The 18,791-nt window shown below is 43.8% G+C and overlaps 1 protein-coding gene across 1 annotated transcript in view; it reads left to right on the top strand.

The window, feature by feature from the left end:
* COL4A1 (collagen type IV alpha 1 chain) overlaps positions 1-6,732 on the top strand; it is a 148,672-nt gene extending 141,940 nt beyond the window's left edge. Inside the window, exons 50-52 of the mRNA XM_032246203.1 lie at positions 329-443; positions 3,224-3,396; positions 5,253-6,732. Coding sequence (XP_032102094.1) covers positions 329-443; positions 3,224-3,396; positions 5,253-5,334 — 370 coding nt within the window. The 3' untranslated portion in view covers positions 5,335-6,732. The remainder of the gene's footprint in view (positions 1-328; positions 444-3,223; positions 3,397-5,252) is intronic.
* The last annotated feature ends 12,059 nt before the right edge of the window (positions 6,733-18,791 follow it).

The raw sequence follows: 18,791 nt of genomic DNA, 5'->3' as shown, positions 1-18,791 counted from the left end.
GAGTCGTGTCACACAGGGAGCATAGCTCCCTGCAGCCTCGAACTCCTGGCCTCAGGCAGTCCTCCTGCCTCAGCCCCCCGAGTAGCCGGGACAGCAGTCCTGAGTCCTGCCCTATTTGAATTGAATGTTTTAATTCTGAGACAGGCTTATAAAACCAACGAGGAGGTGCTAAACCTGAGTCTAAGCAGTGGGCACAACGTTTTTGACTTTGTGTAATTGGAGCGGAAAGACTGTGTGAGGACGCTGAGTGTAGGTAACAACTGTTGTGCGTGGAGGGCAGCCTCTGCCCTGCGCCCAGCTCTGCTGAATGTCTCTGCTCCGCTTCCAGGTGTGCTGTGTGTGAGGCGCCCGCCATGGTGATGGCCGTGCACAGTCAGACCATTCAGATCCCTCCGTGCCCCAGCGGGTGGTCCTCGCTGTGGATCGGCTACTCTTTTGTGATGGTAAGTGTCTGGGGAGATGTCATATTTCTCCGGAAGAACCCCACCCACGCCCCATAGTTGCCTCTGTCTGGTGCCTCCACGCCTTGGACTTCTCTGCATCTCACTGCTGAAGCCCCTCCTTCCTCCTCTGACCGTCCCCTTCCAAAGCATGTCCATAAGCCTGGCCTGCTCTGCGTGGCGACAGTAGGGGTCTCTGGCACCAGCCAGAACCCTCCTCTGCTCACAGCCAAGGGTGGGATGAGCATCTTCCTGGACAAGCAGGCCCGGGCCTCTGCTTCCCTGGGGGTGCTCCGCTCCCCTGGGGGTGCTCCACTCAGGTGCTCGGCAGCTCTGTTCCAGCTCTGGCAATGTGAACAGCTTCTCTATGCAACCAGCTTCTCCATACGACCAGCTTCTCTATGTCAGCAGCTTCTCCATTTGAGCAGCTTCTCTATATGACCAGCTTCTCCATATTATCAGTTCTCCATAAGTCTAGTTTCTCTATATGACCAGCTTCTGCATATGTTTCTCTACCTGACCAGCTTCTCTCTATGACCAGCTTCTGCATATGACCAGTTTCTCTATATGACCAGCTTCTCTCTATGAGGAGCTTCTCTCTATGAGGAGCTTCTCTATATGACCAGCTTCTCTCTATGACCAGTTTCTCTATATGACCAGCTTCTCTATATGACCAGCTTCTCTATATGAGCAGCTTCTTTATATGACCAGTGCTCTATATGAGCAGCTTCTCTACATGGAGTGGAGGCCTCTTTCATGGGAAGGAGGAGGAGAGCCTGCGTGTGGGGGTACACATTCTACTACACTGTGCACGAGCTTGAAAGCGAAAGCCTCCGTTAGGGAGGGAGCACCGAGGACTGGCTGTGGCCCTCTTGGGCTGGTGCAGCCTGAGACCCTTCCCACGGGGCAAGGACTGCTCTCCTATCCCCAGGGCTTCCCTTCCCCACAAAAGCCAACTGAAACAGAAAACAAGGCCCCTGTCTGATACGCCCATTGTAGCTTATTTTATTCTGTCGCCTCAGTTGACAGTATTAATTAAATATATCCAAGTCCTGAGGTTGTAAGATCAGGGTCCTCCTGGAATTTGCCAATTCCCAGTAAACACCCTACACACACATCTGCATGCTCATTGGAAGTCCTGGTTCCATCTTCACAGTGTCAGGCATGGGTAAGTTGTACATTTGACCCACAGATGGATGTTATTTATTATCTGACTGACAGGGAACAGGGCTTTGTAGCTATTTTCTTCTGTAAATTATTCCAATTGTAGAAAAAATTGGCAGGAAACCCATTTTTTAAATGTTTGAGTGAGGACACAATGCAGCTAGCAGGGTCGCCCATGGATGGCACAGAGCCTGCCCTGTGCCCAGCCATGTGAGAGTCTCTGCTGTGTGTGAGGCGCCCACCGTCACAATGGGGCATCATGGCGATTCCCTTCTACTGGACTTTTCTTCTGCCTTTCTACACGTTTTTTCCAAGTGTAGAGAAAGTAGGCAGGAAAGCAGTTTTTAAAGTGTTTGTGCATGGATACAATTTGATGGTGCGGTTTGCGGGGGTTGACTGTGCTGCAGTTAGACTCTTCCTGCCTCAGTGCCACCACCAGACTAACAGGCTGTTCCAGTGATTCCAAGTGCTGCATTGTGGCTACTTGATCGAGAGAGCCAAAAAGGTTGAAAATGCTGTCTAGAGAAATCAGGACACTAGCAATGATATAAGAAGCCATTTTCATTAAAAGGGAGATGGGGTTTGTCACTCCATAATCATGAGAAATACTAAGTGGACTCTCTGTATGTCAGAGGAAACCCACAGTTGCACTGAGGAGCCACAGGAAAGCCATTGCTGCCACCAACCCTTGTCCGGGTGCCACACAGACCTGAAACAGGGACTGCCTGTAATTTCTCTGAATCAGGAGCAAACAACAATAGTGAGCTTCTAAGAACAGTGTCTTCCAGCACCTCCTCTGAGTTCTCAGGACGGTGGCTCTGCTCTGGAGGTCTGGAGACCCCTGTCCTTGCCTCTGCTCCACCTTGAAGCTGTGTGATCCTGGTCATATCCCAGAATGTCCTCATTTGGAATCAGTGGTCTTAGCCTTGTCCTCAAAGGCCCCTTGTGTCTCCAAAATTCTTGAGTTCCCATTTCTCATATCTGAAATAATAGTCACGGGGATCCATCGTAATGTCTTAGTCAAGGTTGTGTGTCATTCATTTTAAGGCCTTGGTTTCTGAGTCCAGGTAGGTCCTACTTAAACCTGCTAGACCAAAATGCAATTTGATGAAGTTACAATAGTAGCTGTTTTTCTTTCTCTTTTTAAAGAAAAAATATTGATGATTATTCTTTACCTTATTATAAGATAAACAGCATCTAATACAGCAAATACAGGAATGCATTTGTGAAGTCTGATTCCACAGCAGTTGGTTACAGCATCATTTGCACATTTTGGTATTGCCTTGTGCTCCACATTAGAATGGGTTAGAGTGTTTCAAAACTAATACACAGCGAGCACATTTAAACTCTAATAAAGCTGGGCTCATCACCTATTTGGGGAGCAGCTGTTGGATGTTCCCTGGTGCCCTGTTGAGCACTACGGGCACCCCCAGCCATGTGGGGACAGACTGGCTGGCCAGCGCGAGCATTTGGGCACAGTGTGTCCTGTGGTGATCACACGAGGCTACAGTATATGGCTTTCCAGAGGGAACACCCTGGCACCTTCCTGGGAAGGATCGATCTCTCTCCGGGTGTTTGGGGAGGGAACCTCTGACTCATGGCTTGCATCTGTTCCGCAGCACACCAGCGCTGGTGCAGAAGGCTCTGGCCAAGCCCTGGCATCCCCCGGCTCCTGTCTGGAGGAGTTTAGAAGTGCGCCATTCATCGAATGTCACGGCCGTGGGACCTGTAATTACTACGCAAATGCTTACAGCTTTTGGCTCGCCACCATAGAGAGAAGCGAGATGTTCAAGTAAGTGGGAGCGCTGCTCTTTTGCAGCGTGCTGGCCCCTTTGTGGCTTTATTTTTTAATCATCTGTGATCCATAACAGCTTCCAATGCAAAGTCTCATAGGTGGTTAGTAATGAATATTTGATGCTGCTCGACATGGGCAGATGACCAGGATGATTTTCAAAGGCAGACCCTGGGTCATAGGTTTAATTTTTCATTTACTGAAGAACCGTGAAAGACAAAGGTCGTTTTCCATTTTTTTTTTTCTAGGTGAATGTACTAAAATGTAATTAAAGCAACTGAAATCTCCAAACAGAGCATGTTTAAAACACAGTGTCTTGAATAATCCTGGGAAGAAGTGAGCAGCCCTCATTTTCTTCCCACTTATAACCCTGAATGTAATGTGCACTTTGTGTAAGTTCTGAGTGACTTCACAAGTTATTTTTTTAGACCTGTGCAAATAAAAATTAATTTCAGCACAAATTCAGCTGAAATGGAGAGGGAAGACCCTTCCTTTCTTTTCCATTACCAAAATCTCACCTTTAAAGACTGTCCCAAGTGGCTGCTAACCTTGCAGGAGTTGACTGGGAGCCGGGCGGCCCCCGAAGGCCGGGAGCGAATAATGAACCCTCTATCCCAGCACCAGCTGCAGCTCCCCCTGGGGCCCACCAGGAGGCTGGCGGAGCTGGCACTGTCGCTTACTGTTCATTTCCAAAACAAGTGCTTCTCACCCTGGAGATAAGCCTTTCCGTCTTCACCTTTTTGGAGAGAATTACATGGAACTCTGCTATGGTCCTGCCTCGTTCCAGCTTAGATCATAAGAGGCAGAATAACATGCTCACTCCTCTTGTTACTCATCCAAAAAGTGCCATGTGCCTAACTGGTGGTTCATTAGAGGCTTTCAGGGAGCTGGAAACTTGACATCAATGCTGCAAATAGAGTTTAGCCATTCACTACCAAAATGAGCGCACTTTGTTCACGCTCCAGCCCCTGGCACGTCCTCTTCTAGGGTTGATAGGTAATGATGGGATTTTTTTCTTTTGAACCAGCAGCCTGATACAATAAACTAAAATGTTTTCTGGAAGAAAATTAGGCAAGATCCCATTAATTTAAATAATAAATTTGAGGGCACTAGAATTTACACCAAAAGTAGTTGAAGTAAGCAGCCTCAATCTTAGGACCAGGCACTGTCATGAATGACTATTTTAATTTTAATAGAATTTTCTCAGTACCAATTTTGGTTCAGATTTTACCTTTTCAGTAATCAAAATAATGTAGAGTTCCTAAGCTTGAGAAACATCTGGGACATTAAATGTCTTTACCTCTTTTGGGCCTCAAAGCAGACCATCTGCATAGAAATCCTTCAAGAGTTTTATAAAAGTATTTCGAGGTCTAGGGAATTACCCCGGATTTATTACTCATCACATCACTCCCCAAATATTTAATGAACACTTACTATGTGTGCAAAGTGTTGCAGAGAATAGTATCTTCTTCTTACCCTGGAGATGTTTATGATCTAGTGGAGGAGGAGGAGGCAGGGAGGCACAGAGGGGAATGCCCAGGGCTTCAGAGTCAGACGGATGTGGCGGGACTTCAGCTGTGCCCTGCGGGGCTGAAGTGTGCACTGGGCAGGTGTCAGGGCCTGGGTGTGCAGCTGGTACTGCGCAGCGCTCTGTGTGCATGAGGCCACACCTGCACTGTGCCCAGCACATCTCTGCTCACGGTAAGGTGGACAGCAGTCACTGGGAGGCACCAGGTTGGGGCCTGATGCCGGGGGCTGGGCCGATCCCTTTGAGATTTCTGAGCAGGGCAGGCATGCCATGTTTCTGATGTGCTGTGAGCTGATGGCCAATGCTGTGTCTCTGTGTTATATTGCAGGAAGCCTACGCCGTCCACCTTGAAGGCAGGGGAGCTGCGCACGCACGTCAGCCGCTGCCAAGTCTGTATGAGAAGAACATAATGAAGCCTGACTCAGCTAATGTCACAACATGGTGCTACTTCTTCTTCTTTTTGTTAACAGCAACAAATCCTAGAAATATATCCTGTGTACCTCACTGTCCAATATGAAAACCGTAAAGTGCCTTATAGGAATTTGCATAACTAACACACTCTGCTTCATTGACCTCTACTTGCTGAAGGAGAAAAAGACAGCAATAAGCTTTCAATAGTGGCATACCAAATGGCACTTTTGATGAAATAAAATATCAATCTGTTCTGCAATCCAATGCACTGATGTGTGAAGTGAGAACTCCATCAGAAAACCAAAGGGTGCTAGGAGGTGTGGGTGCCTTCCATACTGTTTGCCCATTTTCATTCTTGTATTATAATTAATTTTCTACCCCCAGAGATAAATGTTTGTTTATATCACTGTCTAGCTGTTTCAAAATTGAGGTCCCTTGGTCTGTACAAATAATAGCAATGTAAAAATGGTTTTTTGAATCTCCAAATGGAATTACAGACTCAGTAGCATGTTTTCCAACCCCCAAATAGAAATTTCTGTCTTTCTGCTCTGTGTGGTACTATGCAGCTGCTTTTGCAGAAATCACAACTTTCCTGTGGAATAAAGATGGTCCAAAAATAGTCGAAAATTAAATATATATATATATTAGTAATTTATATAGATGTCAGCAATTAGGCAGATCAAGGTTTAGTTTAACTTCCACTGTTAAAATAAAGCTTACGTAGTTTTCTTCCTTTGAAAGACTGTGCTGTCCTTTAACATAGTTTTTAAAGACTAGGATATTGAATGTGAAACATCCGTTTCCATTGTTCACTTCTAAACCAAAAATGATGTATTGCCAAAACCAAACCCAGGTTCAGGAATATGGTGTCTATTATAGTGAAACATGTACTTTGAGCTTATTGTTTTTATTCTGTATTAAATATTTTCAGGGTTTTAAACACTAATCACAAACTGAATGACTTGACTTCAAAAGCAACAACCTTAAAGGCCGTCATTTCATTGGTATTCCTCCTTCTGCATCCTGGCTTGAAAAACAGCTCTGTTGAATCACAGTATCAGTATTTTTACACCTAGCACATTCAGGCCATTTCCGTGGTTTCTCATGAGCTGTGTTCACAGACCTCAGCAGGGCATCGGACGGACCGCAGGAGGGCAGATTCGGACCACTAGGCCTGAAATGACATTTCACTAAAAGTCTCCAAAAACATTTTTAAGACTACTAAGGCCTGTTATGTAATTTCTTTAAATGTGTATTTCTTAAGAATTCAAATTTGTAATAAAACTATTTGTTTAAAAATTAAGCTTTTATTAATTTGTTGCTAGTATTGCCACAGAATCATTAAAAGAAACTTACTGCACAAGCTGCTAATAAATTTGTAAGCTTTGCATACTTTAGATCATTTTGATTTTGCACTTCTTCCAAATGAGAGTCACAGACTGGGGGTGAGTTATAGTGATTACAACAAGGAAAAAAAATATTGGTGTTCTCTCTCTCTTCCTCTTTCGCCACCTCCTCATTCCCTCCCTTGCATTCTTCCATCTGTCTCCCCACACAGCTGCCATCCATCTCTCCATCCACCATTCATTCATTGTACAAATGCCACTTCCCAGGCATGGGTTAAATGTGAGATAAGCAGAGATGAATAGCACACATACATAGCCATTAAGGGTGAATCCACTGGGGGCTTGGAACTGAGATTTTACTTATACAGTAGATAGGAGTGGAGCAGAGGGCTGGATTCCAAGTATTATTTGATGTAGAAAAAAAAATAGATGGCAGATTTCTTTTCCCTAATGACTTAAGCTTCAGTTTGAACTGGATCAGAATACAGTCCGTGGAGAATCAGTGTTACTGAATACTCAGGGAAAAGCTCTCAATATGGTGATGTTCTCAGTTAAGTCACCCACCAGAGCTGCCGTGAAGACAAAGGACCGCAGATGAAGACAGCACGGTGCTCCAGGCAGCCCATGCGGCAGGACTCAGTTCGTCACCTTTTCCCCACCTTTGACAAAACCAATGAAAAGAGTTCTTTTACTCTCCTTAGTATATAGAACAGCAGAGAAGAAAATTAAAATCATTAGGCATAGTTTCTACTGAAGTTACTGAGCGGTATTAAGCACTTTAGAGCATTTTGTATGTGTATATATGTTTTGTATACAAAATTTATATATATTTATGTATATGTGTATATATGTAGTATAACATATACAAACTTGTATCCAAAATTTTGTATACAAAATATGTATACATACATAAATTTGTATCAAGTTCATTTATCATGTTTGTTATATACAATTCAGTATCCCTAGGGAAGTACAAAGAAGATAGGACCCTGTGGATCCCAACATTCAAATCCCATGAATCTTATACATGTTATTCTGAAGCACCTTTTATGTGTTTAAATTAACTTACAGTATAACTGACTTATTTGATGCACAGTTCTGTGAATGTTGAACATATAAATAGGTTCATGTAGCCACAACCAAATCAGCACACAGAACAGTTTAATCACCTAAATCCTCCTTCAACCCCTACCATGTATAGCACTCTCATGCACCCTAACCTGGCCATCATCCATGGAAGTCTCCCCCATCATAGATCGTCTATTCAAGACTGGAATAATAGATTTTTGAAACGGTCTTCTTTCACTCAGCATAATGTATTTGACATTTCCTCTAAGTCATTATGTGTATCAACAATTTATTCCTTTGTATTGCTGAGTCAGATGGCATTTTGTAGACATACCACACTTATCTGTTCACCTGTTGAAGGATATTTAGGTTGTTTCTGGGTTTTGGTGTTTATAGATAGAAATAAACATTCACATTCAGGTTTGCATGTGAATGGAAGTCTTCATTACTTTCGGGTAAATGCGCAGTGCTGTTAAGACAGCTATGTCATCGGGAGGGTGTGTTTAACGTTCTAAGGAGCTGCCAAACCACCTTGCAGCATGGCTGCACCGTGCTGCCTTTCCAGCAGCAACCGATGCGGGCTTCAGTGACTTCACATCCCCTCCAGCATTTGGCATTGCCAGCTTTTTTTTTTTTTTTTTGTGGTCTCCTCACAAGTATATAGTGGTATTAACTATGATTCATTTGCATTTCTCTATTGGTTAAAGATGTTGAACATTTTTTGCCTGTCTGTATATCCTTTTTATTTTGAAATATCTATTAAGCCTTTGCTCAATCCTCAGTTTTTGTTTATTTTTTTTTTAGATGGGATCTTACTCTGTTGCCCAGGCTGTAGTGCAGTGGCACAACCTTGGCTCACTGTAACCTCCACCTCCTGGGCTCAAGTGATCCTCCCACATCAGCCTCCTGAGTAGCTGGGACTACAGGCGTGTGCCAATTCACACAGCTAATTTTTTTGTATTTTTTAGAGACTGGGTTTCACCATGTTGTCTAAGCTGGCCTCAAACTTCTAGACTCAAGTGATCTGCCCAACTTGGCCTCCCAAAGTGCTGGGATTATAGGTGTGAGCCACCACACCTGGTTCCTTTGCTCAATTTTTCAATTGGACTGCTCGTTTACATGCTGCTGCATTCTGAAACCTATTTGCACATTCTGATTACAGGTCCTTGCCCACACTTAGGATTCTCCGATTTTTGATTATAACCATCTTAGTGGATATAAAAGGGTCATGGTTTTGATTTGCACTTTCATGATGCTGTGCATCTTTTTAATGTGCTTCTTGGCTATTTATATATTGGGTAGACATTTGAAAGGTCTACTCAATTTCTTTTCCATTTTAAATTAGGTTGCTTGTCTTTTTGTTATTTATTTATTTTTGAGACAGTGTCTCACTCTTTCACCCAGGCTGGAGTCCAGTGGCACAATCATGGTTCACTGCAGCCTCAACCTCCTGAGCAGCTAGGACTACAGGCATACGCCACCAAACTCAGCTAATTTCTCTAATTTTTTTTTTTTTTTTGTAGAGATGGGGTCTCATTATGTTGCCAGGGTGGTCTCAAACTCTTGCCCTCAAGTGGCCCTCCTGCTTGGGCCTCCCAAAGTATTGGGATTACAGTCGTGCGCCACCGTGCCTGACCCATCTTTTTGTCGTTTACTTGTAAGCATTCTTCATATATTCTGAATAAGAGACCCTTATCAGACATATGATTTGCAAATATATTTTCTTATTATGAAGATTGTCTTTTTACTTTCTTAATAATGTACGTTAGTGCACAAAGATTTTCGTTTTTTCATCTATTTTCATCTGTTGCTCATGCCTTTAGTGTTATATCTAAGAATCCATTGCCAGATCCAAGGTCATAGATATTTACTCCTGTGTTTTCCTGTCTATTTCTTCCTTTTCTTGTTTTACACACACACGTGCACGTGCGCGCACGTGCACACACACACACACACACACAGAGTTTTTTTTTTTTCTTGCCTTTTTGTACTTTCCAGAATTTTTACTACAATGTCAAGAGTGGTAAATATGGGCATTCTTCCCTTGTTCTTGATCTTAAGAAAAAAACATTTAGTCTTTCATCATTAAATATGATGTTAACTATAGGGTTAAAAAAACAACAACAGATGCTTTTATTCCTGTAAGTATCATGAGTGGATATCAAATGTTGTCAAATGCCTTTTCTGCATTAACTGGTGTGATTATATGGGCTTTCTTCTTCGGATTGTTAATACCGTGGATGAAAGTGATTGATAATCAAAGATCAGACCAGCTTTATATTTCGGGGATAAAGCCCACTTAGTCATGGTATATTATTCTTTTTACATATTGAGCATTTGATTTGCTAGTACTTTACTGGGGTTTCTTGTGTCTGTGTCAGTGAAGTGCTTTTAACTTTATTTTCTTATATTATCTTTGGCTTTTCTGTCAAATAATGCCATTTGCCAAAAAAAAAAAATAAAAAGCTGGGAAATGTTCCCATCTCTTCTGTTTTCTGGATGGAAGACATTACGTAGAATTGTTATTATTATCCTTTTTTAGGTGTTTATTGGAATTTGCCGATAAAACCATTTGGGCCTACAAATTTCCTTTCTTAGTAGGTTTTCAACTATAAATTTAATTTACAAACAGTTATAGGACTATTTAGGATATTTATTTCATCTTGGATGAGTTAGATAACTTTTTCTTTCAAGGGCTGGTTCATACTAAGTTGTCAAATTTGTGTGTGTAGAGGTATTCCTGCTATTTCCTTACCTCTATGTCTGTGAAGCCCGTAGACGCATTAATTTTTTCTTTTTTGGTATTGAACATTTTCATCTTCCAGCTTTTTCTGTGTCAAATTCATTAGAAGTTTGTCAATATTATTGATATTTTCGAAGAAACAGCTTTTGGATTTACTGATTTTTTTCTATTGTTTTTCCACTTTCAGTTTCATCAATTGTTTTTCTTATCTTTATTATTTCCTTTCGTGTTCTTATTTTGTGTTTATTTTGCTCTTCTTTTCTAGTTCCTTGTAAGGAACTTTTCATGTAAGCTTACATGATTGATTTGAGACTTTTTTCTTTTTAAATGTAAGCATTTGATGCTATATATTTATTTCCCTCTAGGCACTGATTTACCTGCATCCCATGAATTTTATGTTGTATTTTCATTTACATTCAATTCAAAGTAAGTTTTAACTTCCTTGATACTTCCTTTGATCCACGGTTTATTTGGAAGTATGTTGTTTAGTTTCCAAATGTTTGTAGATTTTCTGTTATATTTCTGTTTTCAGTATCTGGTTTAATTTCATTATGGTCACAGTACATACTACATATGCTTTCAATAATTGTGCATTCGTTAAGGTTTCCTTTATTCTTTGTTGGTGAACGTTCTATGTACAATTGAAAAGAATATATAGTCTATTAGTGATCGATAGGTTGTTCTAAAAATGTATGATTTATAGAATTTATGATCCACTTGGTTGATGATATTGTTCAGTTCGTTTACATCCCTGTAATTTTCTGTTTATAGTTCTGTCATTTACTGAGAGATGAATGTTGAGGTTTCCAATGTTTTTTATAGATTTTAAAATTTCTTCTTTCAGTTGGAAAAGTTTGCTTTTTCTATTTTTAAGTTCCATTATTTTGTGTGCACCCAGTTAGTATTGTTCTGTCTTCCTGGTGAGTCAACTATTTTATCATTATACTATCTGCCTTTTTGTATTTGAGAATTATTTTTTGCTCCAAAATCTACTTTATCTAATATTAATATAGTGACTCCATCTTTCTTTTGATTGCCATTTGCTTGATAAGTCTTCTCTACATTTTTATTTGTGCCCTATCTATATTATTATATTTGAAGTGAGGCTCTTGCTGACAACAGATAGTTGGGTCATATTTTTCAAATCTATTCTGGCAATCTTTGCCTTTTAATTAATGTATTTAGACTGGGCTTCAGTTTAAAGTGATTGGATTTAAGTCTAGCTTTTTATTATTGGTTTTCTACATCTACTGCTGATTTTCCCTTTTCCTGCCTCGTTTTGTTACTTACACATTTTCTAGTTTGCTATTTTCGCTTACTTGCGTTGTTTCCTACATTGTATATTTTTAAAGCTCAGGAGAAGAAAAGTCTTTCATATTTATCTATTTCCCATTTATATTTTACTTCTTTTATTCTTGATATTTCAAAGTGTCTTTCTTTATCGTTTTTCTTACGTCTAAAAAACTTCCCTTAACAATTCTTTTAGAGTAATATGTATTCTTTCAGTTTTTCTTCATTTGAAAAAATGTCTTTATGTCAGCTGTACCGGGGATTTTTTTCACTGGACATAGAATTCTAGTAGTTCTTCTCCTTCAACAATTTAAATCTATTGTTTACTTTTTTTCCTTCTGACCTCTATTTAGTTTCTGATAAGAAACTGAGTCATTCAAATCACTGTTGCCTCTAAGTCATGGGCTGTCTCTGGCTACTTTTAGGATTCCTCATTCTGTTTAATTTTCAGACATTTAATTATGACATGTCTGTGTGTGGACTGGATTCTTGGGTTTTGTGAGTCTGTAGATGTATGTCTTTCTCCTATGGAAGATGTGGGTGTTTGGGGGTTTTTGCAGGCCAGTGGCTGGGTCAGGCACCAGACTGCAAGTTCTAATTCACATTCTGTAGGTTGTTTTTGCGGTACGATTCAGATCTGTCCTGCATGGGTGCCCCCCAGTGGACTGCCTGGGTGTGGGCAGTGTGGGCGGTTTTCAGTTTGGTAGCTGTTCAGAGTCAGCTCTATGCATGCACAGATCAAAGATGAGTCCAGGAGCTCACAAACAATTGTACGGGTTCTCTGTCCCTCATACCATTCTCCTCCTGATCTTACCAGTGCTTTCCAGTTCCTAATACTCCTCTTGTAGATCCCTTGTTTCTAAAACCGGGTCTTTATTTACTCTGCACATAATTTCTGTGGCTGCAGCCATATCTGGCCTAAACGGCAGGAGAACTGGAGAAAAAATAAGGTAAAATTCCCCCGCTTTCGTGGTACATCTAAATATGGTTTTCTTCCCCAGTATGTCTGCTACTGTTCGCTGACAGAGTCCTCGAATGGCTGCTCCATGCACTTAGCAGGAGGGACAGGCTGGAGTGGCCTGCTCAACTTTATCTGGGCCTGGCACCAGCCGCAGTAGCAACTTAGAAGCACACAGAATACCTGTTTTGATGGTTTTAAGTATGATGATGATAAACAAGAGAATCAAACTGTTCTACTTTGGTCATTTGAAAAAATCTTTCACTCTCTTTTCTAAAGCTTGAACACGCCAAAATCTACCGACAAACTGTCACTCATGGCTTTTCTATTTTAATAACCGGATGCTGACTCTTTCCCTGCACTGTTTCATTTGAGCTAACTGGACTTTAAATCAGATGCATTGGGTTGTACTCATTTTGGGTACCATCACTTTCACTCCAGAATTCTTAAACCCTAAGGTTCAGTGCACCCATCCTGTATCTGAAGCCAAGAGTCATTCTGTTGTCCTCATCAAACTAGACAAATCTGAGTTCAGATTCTGACCCTGCCACTTACGAACTTGTGACCTTGGGTAAGGTATAAAGCCTCTCAGAGATCTGCACAAGTTAGGTAATTTTTACTTGTAATTATTCCAAATCAGAGTCACAGGCTGAGAAGGATTTACAGAAAAAGACAAAACCTGTTTCGCTGTATCACTCATCCATCCTTTCACTCATTCTCTGCTTCCTTCCATCTGTTCCTTCCATCCACTCATCCATCCATCCATCTATCCATCTAGTTATTTATTCATCCATCCATCCATCCATCCATCCACCCATCCATCCATCTATCCATCCATCTATTTATCCATCTGGTGATTTATCCATCCATCCATCCATCCATCCATCCATCCACCCACCCATCCATCCATCCACCCACCCATCCATCCGTCTACCCATCTAGTTATTTATCCATCCATCTATCCATCCATCCATCCATCCATCCACCCACCCACCCACCCATCCATCTATCCATCCATCTATTTATCCATCTGGTGATTTATCAATCCATCCATCCACTCATCCATCCATCCATCCATCCAGCCAGCCAGCCATCCATCCATCTAGTTATTTATCCATCCATCCTTCCTTCCATCCATCCAACCATCCATCCATCCGTCTATCCATCTATCCATTTGGTTATCCATCCATCCATCCATCCACCTACCCATCCATCTCTTCATCATTCATATTCTGCATGTATGTTATTTCCCAAGTACTGGGTTAGGTACAGGGTAAATGGAAATCAATAATGCTGGGCCTTTAAGAAGTGTTGTGCAAACGAACAGAGAAAAAAACAAAATAAAAAAACAAAACAAAACAAAAAAAACCACCGTGGAAGAAACCTGTGATTTGCCAGGTTAAGGGAACTAAAAAAGTGGTTATTCAATAGATAAGGTGGGGTTGAGGGTTGTATTACAAATGAAATAATGGTTGGTCACCTCAGAACGTTGCCTTCAAGATTAAATGAGAAATATGCCAGAGAAAATGCACCTGGTGGCTCCGCCTTCATCCAGGCACCGAGTGAGGCCCAGGGATGTGATGTCACAGCACTGCCCCTGCCTTGGGGGACTATGCCAGGGTGAATTGTTTTCCTCTCTCTTTCTGCATTTTCTTTTATACATTCGTCTGAATCATTCTGTGATTTTGTGGTCAACTTCATTTCTAACTGAATGAGAAATTCCCTATATTTAAATCCCATGAGGCAAAAATAGCATTTAATTTTATTGGACCTAAGATGGTCTCTCGGCAACATTAAAAGGTGTCCCCTAGAACAAAGTTTAAGTATCTGAGGTTTTGTTACGATAATTCTTTTCATAATTCTTACCTCCTTCAACCTGTTATTCCAGATCTGAGATGTTTTCAAGCCGTGTTCTAAGAAGCATCTTATCCTTATCCTCCTGATCATTTGAGTTATATCTGTCTGACTCGACTGCATCTTCTTGTTGGTTTGATAAAAGACATTTTCACACACTGTAGAGGTCATCAGTCATCTAATGTTTATTCACCATCCCCTCATTTCACGTGGCCTTCTCCGGACCCCCTGGGAGGAGATAAGGTAATGAAACCTCTCCTCCCCCTCCCAGGTTCAAGATCGTTTGGATAGACAAGGTATACAGAGAGAGAATAGTTAATAATTAGGGTCCTGAGGGGTGGACTTTGCAGTGAACTTCAACACCTCAAGCCCCCCTTCTTCTCCCACTTCCAAACCACGCCTGAATCACCTGGGAGAAGTGAAAATATCTTTTAAAGACATCAAGAGAAAAAGATTTCACAAGCCTGTTCGGTAACTTTCTGAAAACAGTCATTGTTCAGGGTGCTGCTTAAATGACCTTTCGGCTTCTGCTCATGGCAAGGCCCCTCCAGCTCTGAAAGGATGCAGAAGGGCAACCCACTGTTCCCCAAAAGCCCCAGCATCAATCACCTGGTCACCCAGCACAGCGAGCTCTGCACAGAATGTTTCAAAATGACTTTTACTGCAAGACTTTTCGCCAGTGGGTTCACACGGGAACCTCTCCCTCTGGCTGTCCTTACACCTCCACGTGGGTGGACACATGGCCCCGGCCTCCGGAGGGATGGAGAGGGAGGGGCTTCTGGAGAGAGGAGATCTGGTGAGGCTGGGGTCCCTCCAGCCGCGCACGTGGCACCCTGTGAACTCACAGGCGGTCATACCAGCTCCTTCCCTGGTCCTCAGCCCTTTTCTCCGTGCAGTTCAGCGCAATGGTCACCTGGACATTTGTTGCCAGTCACAGATTCCCAGAAACAGGGAAGCGGAACTCGCCAGCGACTGCGTGGATGAGTTTGCTTTAGGCTGGGACAAGCCTTGTCTTTGCATAGCGGGCTTCCGGGTGCGCCCTGGCCCGCCGCGTGCGCGCGGGAGGCGGTCACAGGGCCACCCAGGTCCCTGGGCGCACGCGCTGCCTGCCCGCCTGCCCCGCGCACCTGCTGGAGGCCCCTCCCTCCCCACCTCGCTGCGCCGCGAAGGGCGCGGGATGGGGGATTCTAGCGGCTCTGAATCACTTTCCCATAGCTCTGCGTGGGGCGCGCTTCCTCTGCTGCGCCCTGTCTGTACTTCCTGAGTGCGCGTGGACCGCGGGCCCTGCTCGCCGCAGACTCGCCCGAAATAGCCGCGCGCAGGCCCGGCCCCCGGCGCCGCCCGCAGCATCTGCCTCCCCCGCCCGCTCGTGGGCAACCGGGCGCGGCTGAGTCACGGTGACACTGAGTCACTCGCCAGCGCCAGGAAATGCCTTTTTTAGACTTCCAGTTGGAAATGGAGCAGCAGATGACTTCGTAAATTCGGTTTCGTGTTTTATCTCCAGGTTCCCTGGGGGCAGTTCTTGCTTGTTTCACGTTTCCCCAAGACTTGCTGCCTGGGGCGAGTGCCGCCCCACCTGTACCTAGGCGCTCCGCCTTAAGGGATATTCATTTATCCGACGCAACTGAGAACACCCTGCAGACTGGTTTCGAAGCAGGCTTCTCTAGACACGCCCATGCAACAGCGTGAATTCGCACGTGGGCGGACGGCCTGTGATCTGCGGCGCGTTCCCAGGACAGGCTGCAGGTGGCACCAGGGCCCTGACTGTGACGCTCCACCGCTGCAGGATGGCTTGGGTGCAATTTCCAGCAGCATCGGCCTTTTTAATTCAGTGTTTACCAAGACGGCACTGGGGCAGGTTCCTAGGTGCTAATTAGGGTCTATGGACAGGCCCATGCATTTTTTTTTTTTTTTTTTTTTAACAGAAAACTGTGTTGGAAACAAAGTGGACGGAGAATTATTCCAAACATGCTAAATGAAGCCTTTCACCAGAGTTCTCAAATATGAATTATAACAGTAAAAATACAGTGGGAACACACTTTTTTAAGGAATTCAAATGGGCATCCGTGGTACTGTATGCATCCTTACTGGCATTGGGGGTTTCTTCGTAAAGGAGGAAGCCCTCCTTGGCACTTAAAGAAATCTGACCTCTAGCGCCCTGTGCCTTCCACCCTGTCACTGCTAACAGCTACTGCCACACATTGATCAAGTATGGGAAGGATTGGGAACCTCACCTTGTTGCATAGAGGAGGAGGGACACGTAAGGAGCTGAGGTTGTGAACGTGGTGAGGGGATTGCCCTCAGAAACATAGGAGTCCTGTGAGGATGGCTTCTCAGTTTTGCTGGGGTAACAGGACACATTGGCTGAGACTTCCCCTGTTGTCCGACCTCCTTATTAGAGCCGCAGCCGAAGACAAAGAGGCCACAGTGCCTCACATTCCGAAGAGAGCTGCCAGCAGTTGGGGGCAGGGTTTCCGTTCTGCTCAAAGCGCCCTGCTCTGTCAGCCACCCCAGCCCTCTCCAGCCCACACCCATTTCTGGAAGAAGTGAGGAGAGGAGAGTTGGGGAGAAGGCAGGAGACACCGGTCTACAGGGGTCCTGTGCCTTCCCCTCTGGGAGGGGACATCTTTCTTGCCAAGTTTTCGGCCCCCACGCCCCAGGACCATGGGAATAGCTTAGACTTTGTGGGTGTCTTCTAAGAGGGGAAGCATGGCATCTCTAGACCTGGCTGGGATTCTGGTCGGGTCCCCCGCACCCATCTGAGGGATCAGTGCAGAGCTGGAAGAGCAGGGCACACCCACAGCTTTGGGGGGCCCAGGGCTGTGAGCTTTGTCTGGGGGCCTGTGGGAGCTTGGCTTGAGAGTCTTCTCTGGGGAAAGGGGCCAGCTCTGAGAGCTGTGAGGCATGCTCTGGGGTGTGAAAGGAACATTAATATTGGGGCCCTAAAATCATTAAGCTAAAGGGAAAAGTCGAGCTAGGAACTGCTTAGGGCAGACCTGCCTCCCGTTTTGGAAAGGCTAATCAGAAACTCAACAGAGTGCAACCATGTGTCTCTCACCCACCTGTGACCTGGAAGCCCCCTCCCTGCTTCAAGTTGTCCCTCCTTTCTGGATGGAACCAATGTGCATCTTCCGTATAGTATATTGATTGATGTCTTATGCCTCCCCAGCTACCTCCTGAGGCTATGTCACAGGCGTGCATCCTTCCCTTGGCAAAATAAGATTCCTAAATTGACAGAGACTTGTCTCAGATATTTGGGGGTTCCCAGGGGGCAGGGACTGAAGCTGGAATGGAGAGAGGAGTTCAAGAGGTGAAGGGCCTCTGGAAAACTCATCTGCAGACTGGGGACCACAGAAGGCCCAGGGCAGTTTGGGGAGGGCCTGTCCTTCCACAGCTCAGTTGTGAGAGGCTGGTCCCCTCTCCCTTGCACTGCCTGGTCCCCAGCTGGGAGGAGCAGGATCAGAGGAGGAGAAAGGAGAAAGATGCAGAGAAAGGCTCTGCCTGCTTCCTGTCCCTCCAGCCCAGAGTTCTTGTTTATTTGTTTGTTCTATGTGCTGTGGCAATTCAATAGAGCCCATGGAAATCTTTTAGAAAAAAATGATTATTTTAAAAAGGCATGTGCCAAAATACATAGTATTATAAGAAAGAAAGAAGAAGAAATGACTATATTAAAATGCACTTGTCAAAATACAAAAAAAATTATTGTTATAGTAATGTACATATTTCTTTATTGATACATTAATACCATCTAGAAGGGGATACCTTTTAGAATACTGCTGAGCATAAATAATATTTCATAATACCTGAAATTATTATAGCATTATGTCTACTTTTTCTGTTGGTGACAAAGTCTCAGATGCTGCTAATAGTGGTTTGTGGCCTTTAGTCATAATTGAAAGAAATGCTACCTTGCAGAAGGTTGGTGAAAGTGAACATGTGCTGTATCCCTGATCCAAGTTCATGGATGCTGGACCCCAGGGTGCTGAATCTGAGGTTCCTTGCAACAAGAATGGGCACCCAGCCCAAGAATGAGCAGGGCCTGGGGTCTGGGGGTGTTGGATGGCCTAAGAGGATAGCTTTATCTAGACAGGACTGGACTTTCCCTTGTCCGTAAAGGGCATCCGAAAGCTCAGGGGCCTGCCCAAGCTGGTGATAAGGGATAGGAACGATCACTTTGCACAGTGGGGCCTGCACTGA

This window comes from Sapajus apella, unplaced genomic scaffold (assembly GCF_009761245.1).
Source record: "Sapajus apella isolate SASKATOON/1434 unplaced genomic scaffold, GSC_monkey_1.0 scaffold60, whole genome shotgun sequence".
Taxonomy (NCBI): Eukaryota; Metazoa; Chordata; class Mammalia; order Primates; family Cebidae; genus Sapajus; species Sapajus apella.
This window is presented reverse-complemented; position numbering and strand designations above follow the sequence as displayed.